At 50.7% G+C, this 24,833-nt stretch overlaps 1 protein-coding gene across 4 annotated transcripts in view; it reads left to right on the top strand.

Annotated features, from left to right (window-relative positions):
• EPHB2 (EPH receptor B2) overlaps positions 1-23,595 on the top strand; it is a 127,626-nt gene extending 104,031 nt beyond the window's left edge. Inside the window, exons 7-16 of one of the 4 annotated variants that reach the window (XM_085080385.1) lie at positions 6,908-7,070; positions 7,644-7,752; positions 7,912-8,024; positions 10,023-10,145; positions 10,524-10,771; positions 11,401-11,616; positions 14,277-14,426; positions 18,374-18,567; positions 19,375-19,530; positions 22,330-23,595. In XM_085080385.1, the coding sequence (XP_084936511.1) occupies positions 6,908-7,070; positions 7,644-7,752; positions 7,912-8,024; positions 10,023-10,145; positions 10,524-10,771; positions 11,401-11,616; positions 14,277-14,426; positions 18,374-18,567; positions 19,375-19,530; positions 22,330-22,438 (1,581 nt within the window). In that variant the 3' untranslated portion in view covers positions 22,439-23,595. Of the gene's footprint in view, positions 1-6,907; positions 7,071-7,643; positions 7,753-7,908; positions 8,025-10,022; positions 10,146-10,523; positions 10,772-11,400; positions 11,617-14,276; positions 14,427-18,373; positions 18,568-19,374; positions 19,531-22,329 lie in introns of all 4 variants that reach the window. The other 3 variants (XM_085080386.1, XM_085080384.1, XM_085080387.1) reach the window with 3 other exon arrangements.
• Positions 23,596-24,833: the final 1,238 nt, after the last annotated feature.

Genomic DNA, 24,833 nt, shown 5'->3' with positions numbered 1-24,833 from the left:
GGGGGGGCTCCTTTGTAAGCTGTTAAATAGGTCCTGACCTATATTGCATAAATCATAGCCATTTATTTTGACCCTTGGAAATGATCCCAGAATATGTGGCAAGATGGATGAGTAGATAACAAGACAGATCTGGGAAGCAAGAGGGGTCCTTGCCCTGGAGACCCTCAATGTAGAGGCAGAAGATCTCAGGGAGTTCATTCTCCTCTTACTTTCTTTTAGTCTCTCACTCTCTTTCTTTCTTCCTTCTCCTCGGTTTTCTGATGGAGGCTGTAAATAAAGGGAATTTTTGTCTAAAAAATGGTGCTGCAGTTGGTGGCCAGTCTTGGCAGGCAACCACATCTCCTGTCCCATTGTCAGAGTTAGGGCACAGTGTGTCCTTGATGATGGGGACAAGACTCTCAGGCACTCCTGTTCATGGAGCACTAATACTGGCACAGAAGGCAGAGCTGGCCTGAGGTGCTCCCTGTCCTGGTGTTTCAGAGAATCATGGAATCATCCCAGAATGGTTTGGGTTGGAAGGAATCTTAAAGCTCTTCCAGTCCCACCCCTTTCCATGGGCAGGGACACCTTCCACTATCCCAGGCTGCTCCAAGCCCTGTCCAACCTGGCCTTGGACACTTCCCAGGGATCCAGGGGCAGCTACAGCTGCTTTGGGCACCCTGTGCCAGGGCCTTCCCACCCTCTCAGGGAGGGATTCCTACCCAATATCCCATCTAACCCTGCCCTCTGTCATTGGGATGCCATTCCCCCTTGTCCTGTCCCTGCAGGCCTTGTCCCAAGTTCCTCTCCAGCTCTCCTGGAGCCCCCTTAGGCACTGGCAGGGGCTCCAAGGTCTCCCCAGAGCCTTCTGTTCTCCAGGTGAACATCCCCCTAACACAGCTCCAGAGCAGAGGGGCTTCAGCCCTCGGAGCATCTCCATGGCTTCCTGTGGACTTATTCCAGAAGCTCCACATCCTTCCTGAGCTGGGACCCCAGGGCTGGGGGCAGCACTACAGGGGCACCTGAGCAGAGCAGAGGGGCAGAGTTGTTTGAACCCCATGGAACCTTTTCTTGCTGGTTCTTTGTTTGAAGAAGCAAAGAACCAGCAAAAGATACCAGCTGTATCTCCCCAGCCCTGATGTTTGTCTGTGCACAGGGACACTCAGTCCTGCTCTGGCTGCTGGGCACAGCTGTGTCCCAGGTTAGTCCAGCCTTTGCAATGCTGAGTTTTGCAATCAAAAGCCATTTACTGGATGCGTGGGAACAAACCCAAAATGCAGGGCTTTGGCTATGCCGTGCTCTTCCCCTGCTTCCCATCAATCCAGGAGTTGGATGTGGTGTGTGACACATCCCAGGTGTGTTCTCACTCCACTGCCGGTCTGTGCAGAGTTGATTTCCTCCCAAATATTTCATTACAAACTGTCTCATATGCTTCCGAATGCTCAGCAAAGATCTCTCAAGCTGGTTAAGTTGTTTCTGGTGGAATTTTTTTTATCCCCAGTAGAAAATTATATTTTATTTTCTTGAAAACAGCTCAAATGAAGAATAGCAGCATACACATTGTGTATAAAAAGCACCTTGGCTCTTCATTTTGAATAGATTCTCTTCTATATAAAGACATAAATTAAATTTTTTAAAAAACCCAGAATAATTTATTTTAGTGTTGACAGAAAAGAGCTGTTCACAATACCTGAAACAAAGGTGTATTTTTGTTTCCCTTTCACAGATTATTTATAACACTGCTATTCTTAGATGCCATTAAAAGTGCCTGTACAAAGGCAATATTATGAGTTTCTTTCACGTGGAGTTGGAGCAAATCAGCGCAGATTGTTGCACAAACACTGCCTGACGTGGCTGCTCTCTGCAGCCCTCGCCTTAATGTGTTTTTTTTCACTTCCAAGAGGCACCTGCCAACATTTGTCTTATTAAAAAAGTCTGTGTTGTCTTCATTTAGAAAGGGTGTAGCAGTTTTTATCCAAAGTTGCCAAGCTCTTCCCAGAGTGTGGGAACTGGAGACCCACTGCCGTGTCAAGCACTGCAAGGAGTGATTAGTCTTCTCATTATGCAAAATGATTGGGCTTGATGATGTTCGAAGTCACACATTTTGTAATTGTTTGAAGACATTCAGCCCAATTTGGTCACTAGTGCAAGATTTTAGGAGGCAAAGGAGCCCTTTGATGTCTCCAGGCCGTGCTGGAGCTGGGGCTGAAGGGTGGGGGAGAGGTGACCTGTGGCAGGTGGAGGTGGAGGTGGAGGTGGATGTGGAGGTGAAGCTGGATGTGGAGGTGGAAGTAGAGCCCTCCTGGTGCCCAGGAGCTTCAGGCCAGAGCCCAGCACCCCCAGGACAGAGCATCACCAGGGCATGGACCAAGCATGCTGGAGGTGCTGCTCCTGGCCTGGCTCAGGGGACATCCCTGCTGATGTCAGGGGGCTGGAACAAGATAGTTTTTAAGGTCCCTTCCAGCCCAAACCATCCTGGGACTGCACGATTCTCTCACTTTTTGGGCTCTGTCCTGCAATGTTGGACACCAGAATCCCTGAGCCTGGAGCCAAAGCTGCTGCCTGATGTTTCCCATCTGTCCTGAGGTGGGGCTGCCCCTTCACCCAGTGCTGCCCAAATCCTTGGAGGGGGCTCTGTCCAGGGAAGACTGTGAGTTCAAGGAGATGGAAGTTTGAGGGAAGTTTAGGCTGGACATTAGGAAAAACTTCACAGAAAGAGTGAATGAGCACTGGGATGGTGTGCCCAGGGAGGTGGTGGAGTCACCATCCCTGGAGGTGTATAAAAAAAGACTGGATGTGACACTCAGTGCCATGGCTTAGTTGACAAGGAGGTGTTAGGTCACAGGTTGGACCTTAAAGGTCTTTCCCAACCTAGTTAATTCTGTGATTCTGTGACTCTGGTTCTATGGAGGGGACACCCTGCCAGGAAGCCCTGGTTGCCCACTCCCTGTTCCTGCCCAGGGCCATGCTGGGACTGGGCACTGTCCAGGACTCAGTTGCCTTGTGAGAGGCACTCAAACACTTAGCAGCCAGAGTCAGAGGATCAGAGAGTAATTAACATTGGAAAAGCCCTCCAAGATCAGCCAGTCCAATCTTCACCCAATACCCCAATGCCCACCAAGCCACACTGACAAGTAAAACAGCTCATTTTTTGAACACTTCCAGGGATGGTGACTCCCCCACTGCCCTGGGCAGCCTGTGCCAATCCCTGACAACCCATTTAAAGAAGAAATTTTTTCCTAATACTCAACCTGAACTTCCCCTGGCACAACTGGAGGCCATTTCTCCTTCTCCCACTTGATGGGATACCTGGCTGGGGGGCACAAATGTTCTTGAGCTGTCCCCACGAGTGGTACATCCCTGTGAGTCCAGGCACTGTGGATCGCACAGATCCACCCCCAGAGTGGCTGGCAGGCCACGTGTCCCACACATGGACATCCCGAAATGCAGCTGTGTGATGATTTGGCACTTGGCCCTGGCATGGCTGTGATCTGCTGAGTTTGCCCCCAGGGCCATGGCAGATGCCACTGTGCAGGCTCACAGGAGCTCTGCCAAATTCACTCCGTTGACATTTTTTCCTCAGCTTTTTTACTTCTTTTTTTTTCTTCTAATATGACTTTTTAGAAGCAATTTTCACAAATCCTTTGGGTGTCTCACAAGTCTTCACATGTCTTGAAACATGGGTGTCTACCCATGTTTCAAGAGATGCTTCCTTTGTTGATCAGACTTTGGTTTCAGCTTCAGTTTGACTTGTGGGAAGGGGAACCAGATGAGTTTATTTTGAATTAGGATTTCCAAACTCAAACCAAAATCAGCAGGAAAAAAGCCCCCGAACACCACAAAACTCTGCTTGGACTTGGGCTTTAAACCACTTGGGATGCCTTAGACCTGCTGGAGGAGCCCAAAGGGGTGAAAGGGGAGAAGTGTTGGAGGTGAATGTGCAGGAGAGGTGATGCCAAGGAGAAAGAACAGGTTTGATAAGAGAGGGTGGAGACGTGTAAATGCTTTTTCCTTGTGGTCTGGGATTAAAGGAGAGCACATCACAATCACACTTTCCTCAGCCAGGCAGTCATCAATTTCCCAGGCTGTCAACCATCTTGTAGGCTTGGCCATTACATTCCATTTAAAGTCCTCCAGGAGTAGGGATGATGTTCTCCAAAAGAGTTGGACAAATGATTTTAAAACAACTGTGTTGTTAGTGCCCTCCAAGGGCTTGGAGGGATTCATACAAGCCCTTGAGTTAACATTTCCTGACCCCAGTAAACATTTCCTTACCTATTTCTCTCCTGGCCTGCCTGGGGAAGGTCCAAGGCAGTGCTGAGGCCTGACCAGGCAAATGAAGCCATGAGTTTGCTGTGTGCTTATCTTTCTTTGGTCTGTATCTGCACTTAAGCTTTTCATTGTCATCAGTCAAATTACCAGAAACCCCAGTGATAATCAGGAACCTTCAGCACCAAGTCCAGATACATAAAACTGATACTGGAGTTGTTTGAAGAGAAAAGTGTTCCTGAACACTGTTAATAGTAGAGGTGTCCTCATAGAATCATAGGATGGTTGGGCTGGAAGGAATCTTAAAGCTCATCCCCTCCCTCCCCCTGCCAGGGACAGGGACACCTTCCACTATCCCAGGTTGCTCCAAGCCCTGTCCAACATGGCCTTGGACACTTCCAGGGATCCAGGGGCAGCCACAGCTTCTCTGGGCACTGGGCCTGGGGCCCAGTGCCAGGGCCTCCCCACCCTCACAGGGAGGAATTCCTTCTCAATATGCCATCTAACCCTGCTCTCTTTCAGTCTAAGGCCATTGCCCCTTGTCCTATTCCTCCATGCCCCTACATGTAAGGCAGAGCTCCCCTGCAGGCCCTGCAGAAGGATTTGCCATCCTTGGGTTTGGCCACACAGTTGAAGAAACACATTCCTGCCAGGCCCCTCTCTTAACCACCATCCACACCAGAGCACTGCTCAACCAACTGCTGAAGACAAGAAGAAATTAACTCTATTCAAGGCCAGGTTGGATGGTGTGGGGAGGCCCTGACACAGGCTGCTCAGAGAGCTGTGGCTGCCCTTGGATCCCTGGCAGTGTCCAAGGCCAGGTTGGACATTGGGGCTTGGAGTAACCTGGGATAGTGGAAGGTATCCCTGCCCATGGCAGGGGTGCAACTGGATGAGCTTTAAGGTCCCTTCCAACTGAAACTATTCCATTTTTCTATGACCACAAGATCTCTGACAGGAGGGGGTAGCCAAGTGGGGACCAGTCTCTTCTTCCAGGGAAAAAGCAGCAGGACAAGAGGACATAATCTCAAGCTGTGCCAGGGGAGGTTCAGGTTGGGTATCAGGAGGAATCTTTTCATAGAAAGGGTGGTCATACATTGCAAGGGGTTGCCCAGGGTGGAGTTCCCATCCCTGGAGGTGTTCAAGAAATGACTGGACATGGCACTCAGTGCTCTGGGCTGGTGATAATGTGGGAATCAGTCAGAGGTTGGACTTGATGATTTTGAAGGACTTTTATAACCTTAATGATTCTGTGATTCTGTGGGACCTTCCTTCTGCCTGGTTGCCCCTTTGTTACCCTCTGTCCATCAGCACTCCACTGCAGAAGTTGGTGAGGAGAACTAGGTGCTTTCTCTTTGCTGGGAGTTTCACTCTGACTTCATGTTCCCATGGGAAAAGCAGAAATCTCTCCATGCCACCCATGTCATTTCAGAGCTGGGACAGAGCTCAGTCCCATGGTCACACCCTCAGTCACACTTAACAGTTCCCCAAACCTCCTGTCTCACTTTCTGCCAGTCCCTGCCAGAGTCTCACGAGGTGACCTCTCCTCACTGAGGGTGCAGGGTGGGTCCTGTGCAGTGACTCAAAGTCAGCAGATCTCAGGGACTCACTGGGAACTTGCCGGCTCAGAATTTGAGCTGCTACTGCTCTGGTCCATCTGCTGATCCTGCCAGGTGGTACCAGGAGAGATGAGCACCTTCAGTGTCACTACTGGCATTGGATTCTAAAATCTGTGCCTCCTTTTCTCAGGCGCTTGCTCACAGCTGGGCTTTCCCAGTAGCTCTTTGTTTTTCAGAACCATCACACCGTTTGCATTCTGCTTTTCCCTGACTTCTGGGACTTTATGGCAGCTAGGCTCCTGGCCACCTTTCTCTGGCCACATTCAGGACCCTTTGTCATCCTCCTCTGTTAACTCCATGTCCATGGCGCACAGGGACTGCCTGTTCTCCTGGATGAGGAAATCCTGCCTATCCACCAGTGCTTCTGGATTAAGGGCACAACTGCTAAGGGCAGTGATGGATCCATCACCTACACAAGTGCAATGCCATCTGCACCAGTGTGCGACTGCTCCAGTCCTCAGCTACAAAACTGCAGACAAGGGGCAAGACAAAAGTTTGGAAATAGTCGCATTATCACTTTGAAATATGCTCTTGGGCTCCCCAGCCTTGGAAACTTGGCCATGGTCCCTGGGCAGCAGGGTGGGAGCAGAACTTCTGAGTCCAAAACCCAGTGTTGAGGTGGGCTTTACCTCCTGGCAAAGGGAGATGGGGAAGAGCAAATGGAGTGTGCTGAGGCTGGATCAGGCACAGCAGGAGGGGCTGAGGAAGGAGGACAGTGCTAAGAGAAAGGCACAGAAGAGGGAAGAAGTTTCCATCTCCATTGATCTCAAGGCTTGGAGAAGCAAAGTGACTTTTCTAGCTAATGCCTTTTTTAGACCATTTCCTGAGACCACCTGAGAGGTGGTGAATAGCACAGGGATATCTGTACTCACATCCCTCAGCCTGTGTCTCCTTGCCAGGAGGAAGGACCTGTTTGTTCAGACCCATGGTCTCACCCTGGGGGTCTCTTCACCCTGGTCTCCTTCCCTTCCTCCTTCCAGAAGCAAAGCACCTGATTCTGGACTGATTTTTCTGATGACAGATCTGTGTTTTCTCGGCAGGACCTGAGTGAGTTGAACTCGACCACAGTGAAGAGCCCCACCAACACGGTGGCAGTGCAGAACCTCAAGGCTGGCACCATCTACGTGTTCCAGGTGCGGGCACGCACCGTGGCTGGCTACGGCCGCTACAGCGGCAAGATGTATTTCCAGACCATGACTGAAGGTGAGTCTGCAGCTGCCTCTGTAAAGGTGACACAGGGTCTAGAGAGACGTGGAGATGGATGTGCAGCAGTGCTTTCACCTTGCTGTCAGTCCCTTCAAGGGTGTGTTGATATTCAAGATCTGAGAGAGGCCTGGGTGCTTGGTCCATGCAGGAAATGCCCCAATCTCTGCCCAGCTTTTCTGCCGTGGGGAGGTGTCTGCTCAGCTGGATGTAGAGGAAGCAGAATTTATGTTTTCTACATGCACAGCTGGTAATGACAAATGCGGAGCCATGTCTTAATTTTCTAAATTTGTGCTGCTAAATAAAACAGGCCAAGCCAGTTTTCTGGCCCTGAGGCCAAGGACAAGGCACAGCACGCATCCACAGGACTAAACTTTCTTCCCAAAAGGGATAGCTCCATCCAACCTTCCTTCTGGGACACATCCCCCAACCAGAGGGGAGTCCTGACTGTCCCAGACCAAAGCCATGCCAAGAATCAACCGTGGCCCCTGCTCAGGGCTGTGCTCCGGCTTTGATGCCCTTGTGAATGATGGCCCATTGTGTGCCACAGTAACCTGTTCCCTTTTCCCTCAGCCGAGTACCAGACCAGTGTGCAGGAGAAGCTGCCGCTCATCATCGGCTCCTCAGCGGCAGGGCTGGTGTTCCTCATCGCCGTGGTCGTCATCGGCATCGTGTGCAACAGGTAGGGTAGGCTGAGACACACCCAGAGCCGGGCAGGGTGTGGGCACTAGGGGCAGGGGAGGCTGGGGATGGCACGGTGAGGGGACAGAGGTGTCCCCACAGCGCAGCCTCAGCCCTGAGGGGCCCATGCTGTGCTCAGGTCTTCCTTCCCTTCCAGAAGACGGGGCTTTGAGCGCGCCGACTCGGAGTACACGGACAAGCTGCAGCACTACACCAGTGGCCACAGTACGTACCGAGGGCCTGCCCCGGCCCCGGGGGGCCGCTCGCTGCTCGGTTCGTGCTCCTGTTCACTCGGGGCTTGCCGGGAGGGCTCCGGGCAGGGTGTGCATGTGTGTGTGGGCAGGGCAGCTCCGCATTCCCCTGTTCCCTGCCCTCCTCTCTGCCCTGCACGCTGTCAGCTGCCACCCCCTGGGCATGTTCTTCAGACCTCTGTGACAACCAACACCCCCTGAAGTGTCATCCTCTTCTGTGCTGCAGCCTCTGCCACCACACTCTGTCTTGCTCCTCCAACTCCTGAGCTTTGCTCATCTCCTGGGCAGCAGTGACACCCCTTCCCTGACCTATCCCTGTCCTGCAGAGTGCTGTCCTCCTGCAGAAACCCACACACCTTTGCTAGAGCCCATCCCAGTGCACTCAGATCCCCAGAAGATGGGAGATATATCTATATATAGGTATAGAATACAATACGTAACATGCCCTCTCTTGCAGCCCCCTTCTTCCAACATCCCTGTGCAAGGCACTCCCTCACATCCAGCATTCCTGCTCAGCCTCCCTGCACACCTTGCCTCACCCCAGTGCATCCTCCTTCCCCCATCCCTGGAAGTGTCCCAGGCCAGGTTGGATGGGGTTTGGAGCAATCTGGGATAGTGGGAGGTGTCCCTGCCCATGGCAGGGGGTGGAATGCGATGAGGTAATTTAAGATTCCTTTCAACCCAAAGCATTCCAGGATTCTATGATTAACCCCTGCCTGCATGCCCTTGAAATTCCTTTCTCCCCCCTCACTAGAGACCTGTTGCTCTAATCTTGCTTTATTCCAATCTCAGTTGTGATTTATCTCATATTCTACTTGCAGCTTCAGGATTTCTGCCCTTTTAATACCTTGTTCCTGTACAAATCCAGGCCTTGCTCAGAAAGCAAGGAAAACACCAGCAGTGTTTCCACTCAGGACTCACTGTTGCTCTTGCTTTTACCTGGGAAACATGTCCCAAAAGGCAGGGCTGCAGCCCTGTGCCCCAGCAGCCTGTGCTGACTGCTTCACTACCACTTACCAGGAAAAATGACACTTTTCAGGAGACATTATGTAAATGCAGCTCTCAGTTGTTTGTCAGGCTGGGATGGTTTTAGTCACTGTGCCTGCACCCCTTGGAACAGGCCTGGTGCCACAGGATGCAGCAGAGCTGGTACAGCTTGGGGTATCTTTTAGCCTTTACCTCACCCAGCTCACCTGACCAGGGCTCAGTCCCAGCTCAGTCCCTTCTCAGTCTCCAGCAGTGATTGCTGTGCAGACGCTGCAGCAAGTTGCCAAGGCCCGGGGAGCCTGTGAGCAATGCAGAACCCCCTGAATCCAACCAGCATCCTGGGGCTGGAATTCATGGTCTGGTACTGTCTGGGGCTGCTTACTTGGGGAGCTGTGAGCTCTGCTCTCCAAGTAGCCCCATTTTGGAGGGAGCCAGAGGCTAGAAAATGAGTATAGAAAGGGGAGAAGCACAGGTAAGAGCTGTCCCACAGTGCAGGTGGCTGGAATGTGGCAGCAGGAGCCTAGTATCACCAGGTCCCGTGGCCACTGCCACTGCCATGACATGTCACTGTGTCCCCTGCTCTGCCTAGCAGGAAGAACCTGCCTCTGGCAATTTTCCCAGTGTGCCCCACAGCTTGTCTTGGGGCTCCCAGGAGGGAACCCAGCCTCAGGTAGGAATACCTGTCAGGGGAACAGGGCAGACTGGGCTGTCCCCACTGCTTGCACAGCTCCTGGAAGGGTCACAGATCCCTCATGGAGGAGTCCATCTGCAGTTTGTAGTCCAAGCTCATGATCTGAGCTGCCCCACTGCCCCAACAATGACTTGTGGGCCAATATTCATTAAATCCAGCTTTAGTAATCCTGTGAAACATGGCTCTGCATGTTTTTCAAACTGTTTCTCTGTTTGCTTTGTGCCTTGATTGTGCAACCTGCTGAGGTGAAAAGACCCTCACACAAACAGGTTTCTCCTTTCCTTGTTGCCAACCATTCCAATTGCATCCACCTGTCTGACTCTCTCCCTCACCTTTATGCAGTGACTCCAGGGATGAAGATTTATATCGATCCCTTCACCTATGAAGATCCCAATGAGGCTGTCAGGGAATTTGCAAAAGAAATCGATATCTCTTGTGTCAAAATCGAGCAGGTGATTGGGGCAGGTAGGTGACCTGGGAATGGCTGGCTGGCCCTCATCAACACAGGCTCCTTCATGGTGCCAGGATTTAGTGGGGATTTAGCCTTACCTGTACTGGGAACACTGTTGCCACTAAGATCTTACTTAGCCCCAGGCTTGACTAGAAGGAGCAGGGGAGTCCAGTGCTGGAGAAGCAAAACCATCAGTTCCCATGTGCAAATAATGCTATGTGCAGTGCTCCTCACGGAGGAGTGCAGCTGGAGGGGTGGAGGAGGGAAGGAACGCGCATCAGGGGGTGAGTGCTCAGCTCAGGGACAGCAGACAGACAGGGCTGGGGCCAGGAGGTCTCTGAGGGACACAGCAGAGGTGGGGGAGGCTGACAAGCCCTACCTTGTGTCCACAGGAGAGTTTGGCGAGGTGTGCAGTGGGCATCTCAAGCTTCCTGGCAAAAGAGAGATCTTTGTGGCCATCAAGACCCTCAAGTCTGGCTACACGGAGAAGCAGAGGCGGGACTTCCTGAGTGAGGCCAGCATCATGGGGCAGTTCGACCACCCCAATGTCATCCACCTGGAGGGGGTGGTCACCAAGAGCTCGCCAGTCATGATCATCACTGAGTTCATGGAGAATGGCTCACTGGACTCCTTCCTGCGGGTATGAGATCTTAGAGTGTACAGCTTCAGAGGCTGTGCTGGCACAGAGAGGGATCTGGGGGGCAGATTCCCTTCCCAGTGCCCTTCCCTGCCAGCATCCCCTGACACTGGGGCAGCTGCTTCATAGTCCAGAGGTCTGTGTTTTGGGAACAGATGTGGGGTTGGCACCAGGACTGCCATCTCCTACCTGTCTGTCCACTCATCCCAGCGAGAGGCTGTGCCTGCCTGCCCACAGGTGCATGTCCAGACTGACCCATGCACATGGAGGGACACAGCTTTAGCCCAGCAGGAGTCCACTTCCAGCTGCTCTGTCTAAATATTTCTAGCTCTGGGTTTGAAGTGGATAATTGACTCTGTCAGAAGTACCCTGGTCAATAGGAATAGATGGTCCCTTCTGAGCTCTCCTGTTCAGGGTAGGTGCACTTCAGGGTGACAGCAGCCACCATAGTGGTGCTCTTGGGGTGTGTGAGGTGACTCCCAGTCCTGTTGAGCTCTGCGCTCCTCACCCTCCCTGGGAGGGAACATACTCATGGCATATCCTGCCATGGGTGTGATAAGAGGCTCCTGGCTGTTTGTCTGGCCATGAAGGGCTGTGGATCTGCTCCTCACCTCTGTCCCCGTGTCCCTCAGCAAAACGACGGGCAGTTCACAGTGATCCAGCTGGTGGGGATGCTGCGGGGCATCGCTGCGGGCATGAAGTACCTGGCAGACATGAACTACGTGCACAGGGACCTGGCTGCTCGTAACATCCTGGTTAACAGCAACCTGGTGTGCAAGGTGTCCGACTTTGGCCTCTCCCGCTTCCTGGAGGACGACACCTCCGATCCCACCTACACCAGTGCTCTGGTAATGCTGCTCTTCCAGCCAGGGAGGGGCAGGGGGGGAAGGGAGGAGTGGGAGAGGGAGAGGGAAAGGGGAGACCCCACCTTTACAAAGGTGGGCACTTTTTCAGGATGTCAGCAGTGGAAAGGTCCCAGATGGGAAAGACCAATGAAATAAACTGAAGAAGATACTCCCCTGCAAAGTCCTGGGGATAGCTGATCTTTCCTCTAAACATGTCTGCAAACACACACGTGTCCCTGAAAAGCTCCTGGTTGGGATTATGCACTGCACCCTCCCAGTGCGATTCAGCTGGGATCCTTTGAAATGAGACTCTGCCCTGACAGATTTGATGTCAGGGCAGCAAGTCTGGGTTTTTTACCATCGCTGCCCAGTTGTGCTGCCCTGCTGTCCTTATGTCATCTCACTGGCTCAGCACCCGGCAGGATAGAATGGAGTGTGGGAAGTATGGGTGTGTGCCAGGTACTAGATACTGATCTTCCAGAGAGTATCCAAGTTAAACAGAAAAACACTCCTAAAAATGACTTCATGACCATGTAACAACTTCCCAGGAACACCTCGGTGCCAGAGACACAAGTGCCACCTAGGACTTGTGGCTTGTGTCAGGCTGCTGAAGATGCACCAGGACCAAAGGATTGTTTGGTTTTGCTCAGTGAGATCTCAGCCAGGAGTTCTCATACAGACCACACAGCATTGCTCTGCAATGGTGCAAGAGGATCAATGCCCACGACAGGAATTCTTGGAAATAAGTGTTGATAGAGCATGACCTGTAGGAAATCATCTCTCCTGGGTCTTTTAAAGCTGGCAGTGATGGGATGCCTGGCATAGCTTTTAGTGAATTCAATTAGTAACTGAATACCTAACAAACATCTAGAAATGTGTAGGTTTGTTCTCATCTGTGTAACTTCAGACATCAACTCGTCCATCTTACACAGCCGTCGATGGCTTTTACAAACACTAATAACATTTATTTTTCACAACATGTTTCTTACAGCCAATTAACTTTCCCTTTGTTAACTAACTACATGGTGTTTACTGCTGTTCTCTATCCCTGGTTTTGTGCCTGTAGCTTTTCTCTCTAATAATAAATTTGTCATCCTTAATTTATTCTCCTTGAACTGTGGGCACTGTAGCAGGACATTTACTATCCATAATGACAGATTATATGCACCTGCTGTATCAGAAGTATCTTCCTCTGCAAAATGGTTTTTGTCTTCATTATCCCAGTGACCATTTGTCCATGGATGGGCAGCAGCCAAAAGCTCTGGCCTGGGAGGTTCATGCTGGACCTCAGGAAAGTCTTTAGGATGGTGAAGCTCCAGGTCAGACCCCACAGAGATGGGAGGTCTCACTGAAGTGAGTTCCCACAAGGATCTTCCAAAGTCTGTAATTTCTACTTTAGGACTTCTTTTTAGCCGTTTTTTAAATCCACTGTTTGCCAGGAGCTCTGTCAAGAGTCTGCATGATAGAGAGGATATCCTGTTTGGTATGGGTTGCTTCATCTTCCCCTCTTGTGGAAAACATAATATTTTGTCTGAGGTTTGTGGCTGTGAGAAGATTAAGGAACATTATCTTATTTCATTATTCTGGCATGTAGTAGGGCTGAGTACTATGACATCCTGGGAGACCCTTAATAAGACATGGCAGTTGTTCATTGACAAAATATAATATTCTTTAATCTTCTCACAGCCACAAAACACAGACACTTCTGCTTGTTTTTCAGCACAGAAGAAGATTTTCCCTTCAGAATGTCCCTTGAGTGAATGGCTCAAGTCCAAAGCCCCTGCTAGAAAATCAGGAGGCAGGAAGGGCTTAAGCAGAACCTTGCAATCCCTGTGTCCCAACTCTGTGTGTGCCACTCCTATGCTTAAATCCTCAGTGGGAGTGGAGAGTCCTGATTTCTCCAGAGCTGGGTGATGGAGACCCCAGTGCCCACCCAGCCCATCCCATTTCCCACCAGTAGCTCCCCCATCCTATAGTGAAGGATCAGAGCGTGCTGGATCAGGTGTATATCCACAGAAAGACTGGGACAGCAGGACTCAGCCCAGGAATGGTATATTGCTGACTTCAAAGTGTCTGCAGCTGTAGAATGCTGAAGAGGAAGGTGTTCTCATTCCAATTATTCTGCTCTGGAGGTAGCCAGGTGACCTACAGTGAAAGGATGGAGGGAGATCAGTTTGGATTTTTTACATTCCTGCCCAGTCACTTTTCTACCCAAGACCCTCTTAGCATGGTGGGCATTTTGCCATGCTGAGGATCACTGGAGCAGGAGGCAGGGGGAAGGAGCTGGCCTTGGTTAAGGTGATGAAGAGGAGGCTGAGGGGACACCTCTAAGTGACCTGTAGTAATGAAGAGACAGAGCCAAACTTTGCAGTGACACCAGATGATACAATAAGGGGTGATAGACAAAAACATGGCTGGGGAGGTTCAAGGAGAATAACAGGAAAAGCTTCCTCAGGAAAGTGTTGGGACACATCACCAAGTGGGGAGAAGCATCATCAGTGAAGGCTTCCAGAGTGACTGGACAATTCACATACACCCTGAGGGATGTGCTGTGCTCCCTTCCTTCTGGGATTTTACCAGAATATCACAGGCAAATATTGTGGACACTCCTATTTTTCAGTGGCTCCTGCCCTCTCTGTTAGTATCCCGTTTTTATCCCGCAGGGTGGGAAGATCCCGATCCGATGGACAGCACCTGAGGCCATTCAGTACCGAAAGTTCACCTCGGCCAGCGACGTGTGGAGCTATGGAATAGTCATGTGGGAGGTGATGTCCTATGGAGAGCGGCCCTACTGGGACATGACCAACCAGGATGTGAGTTTTTGGGAAACCAGGGGCAGAAACACTGAAGTGGGAGCATTGCAAGGCCAAAGCATGGCCATAGCCTGTCCCAGCCTTCTCTGTCATGGCAGATGTGGCCAAGGTCAACACCTTTGGAAGCAGTAATGGAGATAATCTGGGGATTTGTTGTGGCCCCATGGTGCTGTTGTCGCAGAGGCTGGGGGTGGCACAGCATCCACTGCATGGGGTGAAGGAGAACACCCCAGGGGTGTTGGCAGGTGCCGTGGAGGGGAAGGAGCAGGTGAGTAGAAAAGGAGATGTCCCTGAGCTGAGAGCTCCTGGAGCAGAGCTTTGTCTGCAGGGATCCCAGACACCCTGGGAAAGTCTCACAAAGGCACAGAATGGCTTGGGTTGGAAGAGATCTTTAAAGATGATCTTTCAACTCCTCTGCCGTGGTCACGGACATCTTCCAGCAGATGGTCATTCAATCTCCCATGGGAAGCTTGGACTGTGGTCTGTAAGAAGCCAAGTAACTTAAACATAGTTTAAGTTAGAAACAAACTAAAACAAAAACAAAACCCATAGGGTACATCAGAACATGCTTAATTTAAAATATTTCATTCCTCTGCTCTAATTCAGGTCAAACAGTTACATGCACTCCTTGCTCCTGGGGATCCAGAAGTTTTCCTGCAAGGATGGCCTGTGGCTACAGTCCCCACCCTTGGCATAGCAATGCCATTCTCATTCCCCCTGGTTCTCCTGGCCTGGTACCTGGGGCCCAAAGCTCACCTGGCCAGTGGCAGTGTGTACTGTGAGGATGCTGCACCTGCACATGTGTGTCCAGAAGGACTCTTTTAACCCTATCTCTCAGATGAGCTGCCCTTCCTCACCTAGTGAGCTCCTCAGGATGTAACACCAAGGTCCTGGGTGGACCCTTGATATGCAGAAAATTCATCCTTCCCCTCTGCTGCCAGCCTGGATCTTGCAAACCTGCATGTGACAGCATCTGCCTGGCTTCCAGCATGTCTCAGAGCTGCCTCTGGGCAGTCCATTGGAAGTCTTCAGACCTCTATCTCCAGCATCCTGTGGGCTCCTAAGGCCTTGCCTTACAGGGAGAGAGTGAGAGCCAAGCTCCCACTTGACTCCTGTCCTGACTCCTGCCCCTTTGGGAGATCAGACCTTTTCCATGTCAATAGATCTCCATCCATGCCACATCAGGTTTCTCCAGGGTTGGACTATTTCCTCCCTAGTGCCTGGTGGGAAATTTATCACTGTGAATCCCTAAGCCTGGAGCAGGTGGATGATGACTTAGAACATTTGTCTGATCCCAGCCTTTCCCCAGCCTCTGCCACACGAGAGAAATGTTTCCATCAGTTCTTTGAGGCAGAGGGATGGGACTTAGGGGTCTGCCTTTCTCAGCAAGGACAATTCCCTTCCTGCTAAGTCTTCATTGTCACCTCGGTTTCAAGCATGTCCTGCACCAGGTGTCCCTGTACCTTCCCTGCCCCTTGTCCTTCTGGAGCTCTTCCCTCGGTGGTTTCTTCTGCCACAGCCGCGGTGCTGCGGCAGCTCCGATTGCTGTGCCAGGGATGGCAGAGCTGTGCCTGTCCCCTGGCACCTCCTGCTGCGTATCACTGTCTCCAAGCTCTGCTCCCCCTTTCCCTGCCGCAGGACATGATGTCCCAGAAGCTGTCACCACTTAAGCACAGCTGGTCCTGCTGTGGAGGAGCGTGGCAGATATTGAGGGCAGATTACCCTCCTGACCCTGGGGTGTGAGCGCCTGGGGCGGCTGCACGAAGAGGACACAGAGAGAGCCAGGGCTGCCTCTGGATGTGGCTGATGGCAGCAGGACTCACTGGGAACAGCTCAGCCTGGCCAGAGACCAGTGCTGGTGCTTGTGGGGTGGGGGTACGAAACTTTTACCCCTCTGACCTCCCCTCCTACTGTTCTGGGCAGATGTGACAGCCGGGGAACTGGGCTGGGGCTCAGCACCCCGTGGAAGAATCCCTGAGCTGCACAAAGCACATCAGCAGCCATGGAATCATGGAGGTTGGAAAAGGTTCTGAGATCGTTGAGTTCAACCATCAACCCAGCACTGCCATGTTCACCTTAAACTGTCCCCAGGTGCCACATCCCTGCACCTTTTGAAGCCTTTCAGGGATGGTGACTCTACCACTTCCCTGCTCAGCCTGTTTCAATGCTCAATGACTCTTACCATGAAGAAATTTTCCCTACTATCCAATCTAAACCTTCTCTGGTGCAACTTGTGGCCATTTCCTCTTGTCCTGCCTATTGTTACCTGGGAAAAGAGACCAACCCACCCCAGCTCCACCATTCTGTTGGGGAGTTGGAGAGGAGATGCCTCTGGTCAGACCTTCACAGGCCCTGTCCATTTCCAGCCAGGGCAGCAGAGCTGGGGGAAGACTCCTGGCCTGTTTTGGCAGCAGCAGTGCCAGGAGTCTCAGGTCAGCGTGCTCAGCACCTTGGCCACATACAGCAGTGTCTGTAACAGCTCCCAATCCATTCACTGCCTGGAGCCACAGACCATCTCAAACCCTACCAGATGCCCCACCTCACACTCTGTATTGCTTGGCATGGATCAGCCATCAGCCCTTCCCTGCTTCTTTCCCATTCCCAGTATAATTCATTTTCTCTGTGTAGTGTACCTGCTCAAAAATATATCCACCACCCTGAGTTTGTCTAGTCCTTCCCCAGGATGGGGGCACAGCCCTGGTGAATCCCACCAGGAGCATCTCTGTCCTTGGAATTGTGCAAGTTGTGGCTGGACAAAGCCATGGCAGCCTTGATCCCATAGTGAGAATAGCCAGAGACATCGAGGTCCTTCCTCTGGATCGCTGAGGGAGGTTCTGTCACTCTTCCTCCCCTTGTTCATAATTCCCATGGAGAGCTGGTTGTTTCAAGTTGCTGCTCCTGATTTCTGCAGTATCCTCAATTCTGGTTTTTGTCCTCACTTCTGGGTTTCGTTGCCATGCACAAGGCCATCTCTGGTGTCCAAGGCTCCTTCTGCTTGTCCTTCAGTGCCTGTGCTGTGCATGGCCAAAGATGCAGGAGAATCCTGCCTGCACATGCCTCTGTCAGAAGAACAGATGTTCCTGGAAGAAGTGGTGCAGCTCCATCTTCCTTTCATCCAGGAGAGGATGGAGGGCTGCAGGTGCAGAGCAACAGGGAGGTAGGGTTCCTCTTGAATAAGATCCTCCAGCCCTTGTTCCACTGGACATTGCAAGACAAGACATTTTCCTGCATTCTGTGGAGCAGTAAGGAGGGACCAAAACTTTCTTAGATGAACCTGGAGCTGCAGTGTGGCTTTGGCAAGGTGTGCTGCTGCCCTTCTGGGCACATCACTGCCAAGTTCTCCTTGGCCTGGCTCTGTTGACTGTGGTGTGAGTTCTCCCCATGGTGTTTTGCACATGCACAGCACTGCAGGAAGATCCAGCTGCTTCTGAACACATCCAGACCGTGGCGTAACCCTTTCACCTGAACAAGCTGGTTTGTGTCAGGAGCAGAAAACACCATTGGAGGATGGAAAACACAGGGACAGGTTCCCTGTCTGTAACTCACCCCCCTTCTCTGGATAGGGATGTTCTCCCAGCAAGTTCTTGTGCTGTGTCTTGTCAGGAAACATGATTCCTTCTCCCTGACTCCCCTGCCTGGAGCCGTGGGATCACATGTGCTGCCAGGGCAGCAGGGATGCTCCCATCCCCAGATCAGCAGACTGATCACCACAAGTAGCCAGCCGGGCTGGAGGGCTGAGCAGGGCTGGTGTCACCTCCCAGGGCACCTCACACCTCACCTGACCTGCCAAGGGTTGGGAGTTGCAGCGTGAGGTGAGGGTGAGATGGGAATGCACTGGTGAGTACAGGATCAGTCATGTCTGTCACCTTCAGGATCCAAGAAAATGCACATTATGAATTCCATAGGTTTTATCACAGCTGTATTGATGCCTTTCTCTCCTCTTGCAGGTGATAAATGCCATTGAGCAGGACTATCGGCTGCCACCGCCCATGGACTGCCCAAATGCCCTTCACCAGCTGATGCTTGACTGTTGGCAGAAGGATCGAAACCACAGGCCCAAATTTGGGCAAATTGTCAACACCTTGGACAAAATGATCCGAAATCCAAACAGCCTGAAAGCCATGGCACCTCTCTCCTCTGGGTATGTGTCTCTGGCTCCCTCTTGTCTTTTGACTCCTCTAGGCAGGTCTGGTGTCCTCTGGGTCCTGGTGGCACCATCCCTGCACCTCTCAGGAGCTTCTTTAGAGCCAGCTTGGCCTGTGTTTGGTCCTTAATAGGGAAGGCATTGAAAGATTATAGAATCCCAATTTGGGGTAGAAGAGACCCATCCCATTCCACCCCCTGCCATGGGCAGGGACACCTTCCACTAGGCCAGGTTGCTGCAAGCCCTGTCCAACCTGGCCTCGGACACTGCCAGGCTTGGGGCATCCACAGAGCAGGGATGCAGATGTCAAGGTTATTCTGGTCCCTCTCCTTGGAGAGCTCTGGTGAGCACAGTCAGCTCATGGTCAGTGCACTCTGCACATAGAGGAGCACCTTGGTTTTGTGTACATGGGGCTGCTGGAGGAGTGGGATTGGTCTGGTATTCCAGTTCCACTGCACTGGAATCAGACAAGCCCCATGAGGCAGTGTGGAGTTTTCCTGGGTGGGATACACCAGCTTGTGGGAAACATTAGTCCTATTATGGGAATGAGCATTCTCCCCTCGTGCAGCCAGGATTTAAAGCTGTATCCCATCATGTCTGATGGCTCCTGCCTCTCCTGCATGAACTGATCCAGAAAGTCTTTCCTGATGCTCTTCACAGTCCTTCCCTCAGCAGAACAGTGATTCTGGGTGGGATTGCACAATAACTGTGAATGATGCTGGCCCAGGTGCCTCCAGCTGCTGGGGGGTGCAGAACAGTTGTGTTTGCAGCTTTTGTCTGTCATTGCCCATTTGTGTGTTTCAGGATGAACCTCCCTCTCCTTGACCGCACAATCCCGGATTACACCAGCTTCAACACTGTGGATGAGTGGCTGGATGCCATCAAGATGAGCCAGTACAAGGAGAGCTTTGCCAGTGCTGGTTTCACCACCTTTGATGTAGTATCTCAGATGACTGTAGAGTAAGTGCCCAGGCTTTGAGTCCCAAAGCACAAGAGAAAGGCCCAGCAGTTTTCTACAATTGGTATTGAATTCAATTTTGTTTTCATGTGATGTAGTTCTACTGTTATAGAATTGTTGCTTTGTGGAGCCACTTTTAATCTATTCAGTCTCCAGACTGTCTGTCTGTCACTCTACACCTGCAGAATTCTTCTCCCCACTACCACATTGTGAAAATGAACAACCCCCAAGGGTCTCCAAACCCCAACATGGAACAAATGGAGATTTCAGGCTGGCATCAGATAATTCTCCAGAGCACTTCTGAACTCTGCAGTCCTCTTGTATGGGTGATGTATTGATGAAGACGAGCATGGTGCAAAGTTCTGCTTAAGAAAGACGGAATCACAGAATGGTTACAGTTGAAAGGGGCCGCTGGAGGTCATCCACTACAACCTTTCTGCTCAAGCAGAGTCTTCTAGAAGTCTTCACTCAGGGTTGTCTGTGGAAAGAGATTTCACATCCTCTCTGGGCAGACTGTTTTACCCACACAGTGAAGAAGTTCTTCCTCATGTTCAGGTGGAACTTTCTGGGCATCAGTTTCCTCCCATTGCCTCTCATCCTGTTGCTCTGCCCTATGGAGCAGAGCTCAGCTCCAGTCTCTGGCACCTCCCCTCACACACCTTGCTAAGATCCCCTTATGGTGGGTGGTTTCAAGTTTGTCCTGCATCCTCTATAACACCCTGCAGTGACAAATTCTTAGCAAGTTCTTCAGAAAAAGCAGGCAGCTGAAATCCACTTCTGGTGGGTTTTGAAATCCCTTGGGGCCAGCAGGGACTTGGATGCCTCTGCTGAAAGATTTGTGGCTGGCTGGTGGCCGGGGAGGGTTTTGGATTTGGTGCTTAAATCCAGATCTTAAATCTACCAGTGAGTCAGAATCCATTCACTCAAACAGCCACTGGGACCTTTTCTGGCTTTTTGTTCTTATTTGCTGCTGGGAGGTTCCTGTGGCAGTTCTGACAGTTTTGGGACATCTGTGGTACAATCTCAAGACCCTGTGATCAATTTGGCATGATATTGGCTGTGTTTATGCAACAGAGAGAGAGAGAGTCCACAAAATCTGAAGGGTGGGGAAGAACTTCGACCAAAGAGAAGTATCAGACCACAACCCATCCCTGCCTGGGTTCAGCTGTCAGCAAACAGGGTCAGGCAGTCCGGCCAACGTAGGCTGTTCTTTCACAGACATCCTCAGTATCCCTTAAATGCCACTTCTCCCAGTCCCATACTATGTCCCTCAAGTCTTCTCCAAGTGCCTTCTCCACAATCACAAGAGCATCCTCAGCTTATGTCCCACCAGTTTTGGCAAACCTCCATTCCATATTCCTTGCCTGCTTGGCTGGATGTAAAATAGAGAGAAGAACAGTCCAAGTCCTTTTTCCTTGGAAAATTATGGTGTAACAAGGCTTGACTGCAGCATCTGATGTTCACTGGCCTTTGCAGAAGTGGATAGAAATGTCAGTGGAGCTGCTGGTTTGTCCAGATTTGGAGAACTAGCAAAATGTGAATGTTTCCTGAAAACTGATTCAGTTCGCCAAATCCACATGGTCTCAACACTCACTTACTAGAAAGGGCTCTCACAGGTTTGTCTGCAGGCTGGGACACCTGGGACACCAAATTATTTGTGAAGAATCACAGAACCATTTGAGTTGGAAGGGACCTCAAAGCTCATCTTAAGGCCAAGGGCAGGGACACCTTCCACTATCCCAGGTTGCTCCAAGCCCTATCCAGCCTGGCCTTGGACACTGCTAGGGATCCAGGGGCAGCCACAGCTGCTCTTTGCCAGAGCCTCGCCACCCTCTGAGTAAAGAATTTCTTCCAAATATCCAATCAAATGTCTAATGTCCAGGGCAGAAAGCTTGGAATAACAAGACTGCACAGAGCTGCAGTCTTATTCTGGTTTCCAGACACGAGTGAAGAACTTTTTCTGCCTCTTTACCCTTCTTTGCCCAATAACCTCCACTCTAAACATGACAAAGGTTTTGCCACTCTTCCCCTTAAAGGTCTGTTCCTAACACTCAAGGACAAAAGGCACCTGAAATTCCTTCAAGTCAGGTATGGGTCACATGGCCTTCCATCCCCCTGGTGGGAAGAAGAAGATCTAAAGACTTCATGACTGAGGTTTATCCACTGAGGAAGATGAGAGCAAACTCAGCTGGAGACACAGACAGAACCAATTTAGAGCCACACTCATCTCTTGGCATGGCCTTTATTTCTCTCAGATGTCTAAATCTGTAGAACTGCATCATCTGCACATGGGGAGTGAGATCCACACTGAGGAGGGGCAGGAGATCCCTGTTCCATGTCTCCAGGGGTGAAAAAATGTGTTAGTGTGTCACAAAATGAAAGAGAGTCCAAAATCCAAAATGGTACAAGGGTAGAAAATAAAAGACAAATTGACTCATAAGCAGAGAGCAGAGCCTGTGGCATTTGGTTTCACACTCTCTGTTGAGGTTCAGGACTCTGAGGGTGCTGCAGGTAGGTCAAAAATGCAAAGATTGGACAATAAGCAAGAAAAAGTGAAAGAGTAGAGGTTTCAAAGGGTTTGCATCTGTTTGTTGCATTCATGGAAGAAATTTGTGGATACTTCAGCTCCCTACATACCATTCTCAGGGACTCACAGAATCAGGCAATCATAGAATGACAGAATCACAGAATGGTTTGGGTTGAAAGGTACCTTAAAGATAATTTTAAATACCATCTATGATCTTGTTCTGCTGTGAAAAAATATCTCCTGATATTTGTGTTTGTTTCCTTTCCTCCCCAAGGGACATTCTGCGAGTTGGGGTCACTTTAGCAGGACACCAGAAGAAAATTCTGAACAGTATCCAGGTGATGAGAGCACAGATGAACCAAATCCAGTCTGTGGAGGTTTGATAGCTGCCTGTCCTCCCACTCCTCCTCCTTGAGGCCCTGCTCCCCTTTGCCCCTGTATGTCCGAGCTCCAGTTCCTGAGTGTTCTGCATGGACCAGAGACAGGCAGCTGTTCTGAGGATCACGGCAGCAGGAGGGAACACGCTGTCTTCAACTATGAGAAGTTGCCAAGAGCTTCTAGAATTTAAGCAACGGAAAAAGGGAACAAAAAAAAGACAACTATTTTGAAAAAAAAAAAGACAAACTACAAAATATTTTTAAATAATAATAAAGCAATTGCATTCTTGAAAAGGGCTCCAAGACCAATGGGAGTCTCCAAAGGAAGAGAAAAGAGCAGCTTCATGTTTCCTCTTGCACAAGGCTGCTGCAGCTGGCCCCAGCACCTCTGGAGCAGTGGGACTTTTCCAGGAAGAGGAATGCAAGGAAAGGCCACGAGAAGCACATCTCTTCCTCCCGTGGGCTCTGGAAATGCCGTGAGCCAAGCACTTCCCCAGAGCCCCTGTGAGCAGATCAAACGGGGAGAGCTGAAGCTCTTTGGTGCTGTGGAACCAAGTGCATCTCAGAAACTGATGGACTTCTTCAAAAGCTGAAGACTTTTTTTTAAAAAAAAACCACAACAAATAAACTAAAACTAGAGGAGGCTGTTTCCAACAAATGAGAAGGAATCTGTAACGCCTGGGGGGGTGGTGATGGGGAAAAGCAATCCTTTTTACATCTCTTATTTTCTCTTGTCATGGAACAGTTTTGTGAGTGACAGTTTCCTAAGGGTCTGTCTGTCCATCCACCCTCCAATGGCATCGTGTCTCATACATATCATTGCTCAAGACTTTTAGTGATGTCCTTTCTAGATGCCAATGATCTTTTCCCAGAAGACTTCCCAAGTACAGTATGTAGTAGTTTTTGATTACAAATGCTGATGTGTACCTTTATTTTTCGGTTGTCATTGTTGGGAGATTTGTCCTTTTACATTGTTTTGTTAACACCAGTTTGTGAGTTTGGGGTTGGAAATTTTCGGTTGGTTGGGGGTTTGGTATTTTTTAATGAAAAAGAAATGACATCTCCAAGCATCATATCATCCAAGAACTTAAATCCCTTCCCTGTGGAAGGAAAATTGCAGCTTATTTGATCATATGCCAGGAGAAAAAGGTTTTTTATATGCACATTTCCTCCCGTTTGCTTATTTGTTCTTTCCAATTGGTCGTGGCATGACAGATGTTTGTGGCTGCCGGGGTTCCAGGTGTCTGCCAAGGTGGAATGGCCACCAGCTCTATTCAGGGGTGAGCAGCATCACAGGGGCTTGGGAGGGAAAGGTGGGAGGATGGATGGGTTTTGTGAGGGAATGATGACTCCACAGCTGGCTGTCAGAGCTCTTTGGAAATGTCTGGCTGCTTAGGAAGGTGTTGGATTGATGCATGGAACACAGAAAGGCAGGGCAAGCCCAGTCCTCTCAGAGGAGCTTGTGGCACAGCATTTTGGAGTGGAGGTTGTGTTATCTCCAGATGGGCATGGGTCCCTGCAGGTGCCAGGCTGTGCAGGTGGGCTCTGTGCCTTGGGGACCCCTTGGTTGGATGATGCACTGGGGGCTCTGAAACAGCTTCAGGCTCAGCCCCTCACCTTGAGGAGAGCCCGGGACAGCAAAAACTCCAATCCCAGCTCTCCGAAGGCAAGGTGCTGTGGTTGAAGCTGAATGATCAATCAGTGGGTTTATAAATAACTGAAATAAATCCTTTAGTTACTGACCAGGTCTTTGGGATGTCTAAATGCCACCAGCCAAGTGCAGGGAGGTGCAGATGGGAATTGGTTTCTCTCTCTACCCAGCACCACCTCACATCCTTTGAAACATCCCTGCCGCCCCTACATTCCACACATGGCATTTGCCCACCCATCTCCTGGCCATGGCCTCAGGACTCATGTTTACAAGCCCTTGTCTGCCACTGCCATGTCATTCCTGGGCTCCCCCTCTTGTTTTTGGCAGCAAGGAATGTTGAAGGCATGTTCACTGGAAGCTGCCTGGCTGTATTTTCCAGGAGCTGAATCCAAGAGGAAGTGTGTCTGCTGTGGATGAAAATCCCAAGCTGTCTAGACCTCTGTGGCCAGACATCATCTCCCCAGACTGCTTGTAAAATATGAGGCCATTTATAAAATGCTGCTAGCATTTTCTGCTGCCAGACCAGATCCAGCAACAAATGGATGCCCTTGTGAGTGGCATCCGAGCAGTCCCTACAAGCGAGAGCTCCTTCTCTCCTGAGCTGTTGCCCTGTCCCCAGGTTTGGTGCTGCAGCGACTGGGGCTTTCACTGGAGGAATTGTCCCTCCAGCCCCTGTTCATCCAAAATCTGCAGTGGCAATGCAGTGTTGTGCTTATGTTTGCATCCAGCCCAGCCCTGGGTTTGCAGCCC

The sequence above is a fragment of the Lichenostomus cassidix genome, chromosome 21 (assembly GCF_008360975.1).
Source record: "Lichenostomus cassidix isolate B80296 chromosome 21, HeHo_3.0, whole genome shotgun sequence".
Taxonomy (NCBI): Eukaryota; Metazoa; Chordata; class Aves; order Passeriformes; family Meliphagidae; genus Lichenostomus; species Lichenostomus cassidix.
The sequence above is the reverse complement of the archived record's forward strand: the minus strand, read 5'-3'. Positions and strand labels throughout refer to the sequence as shown.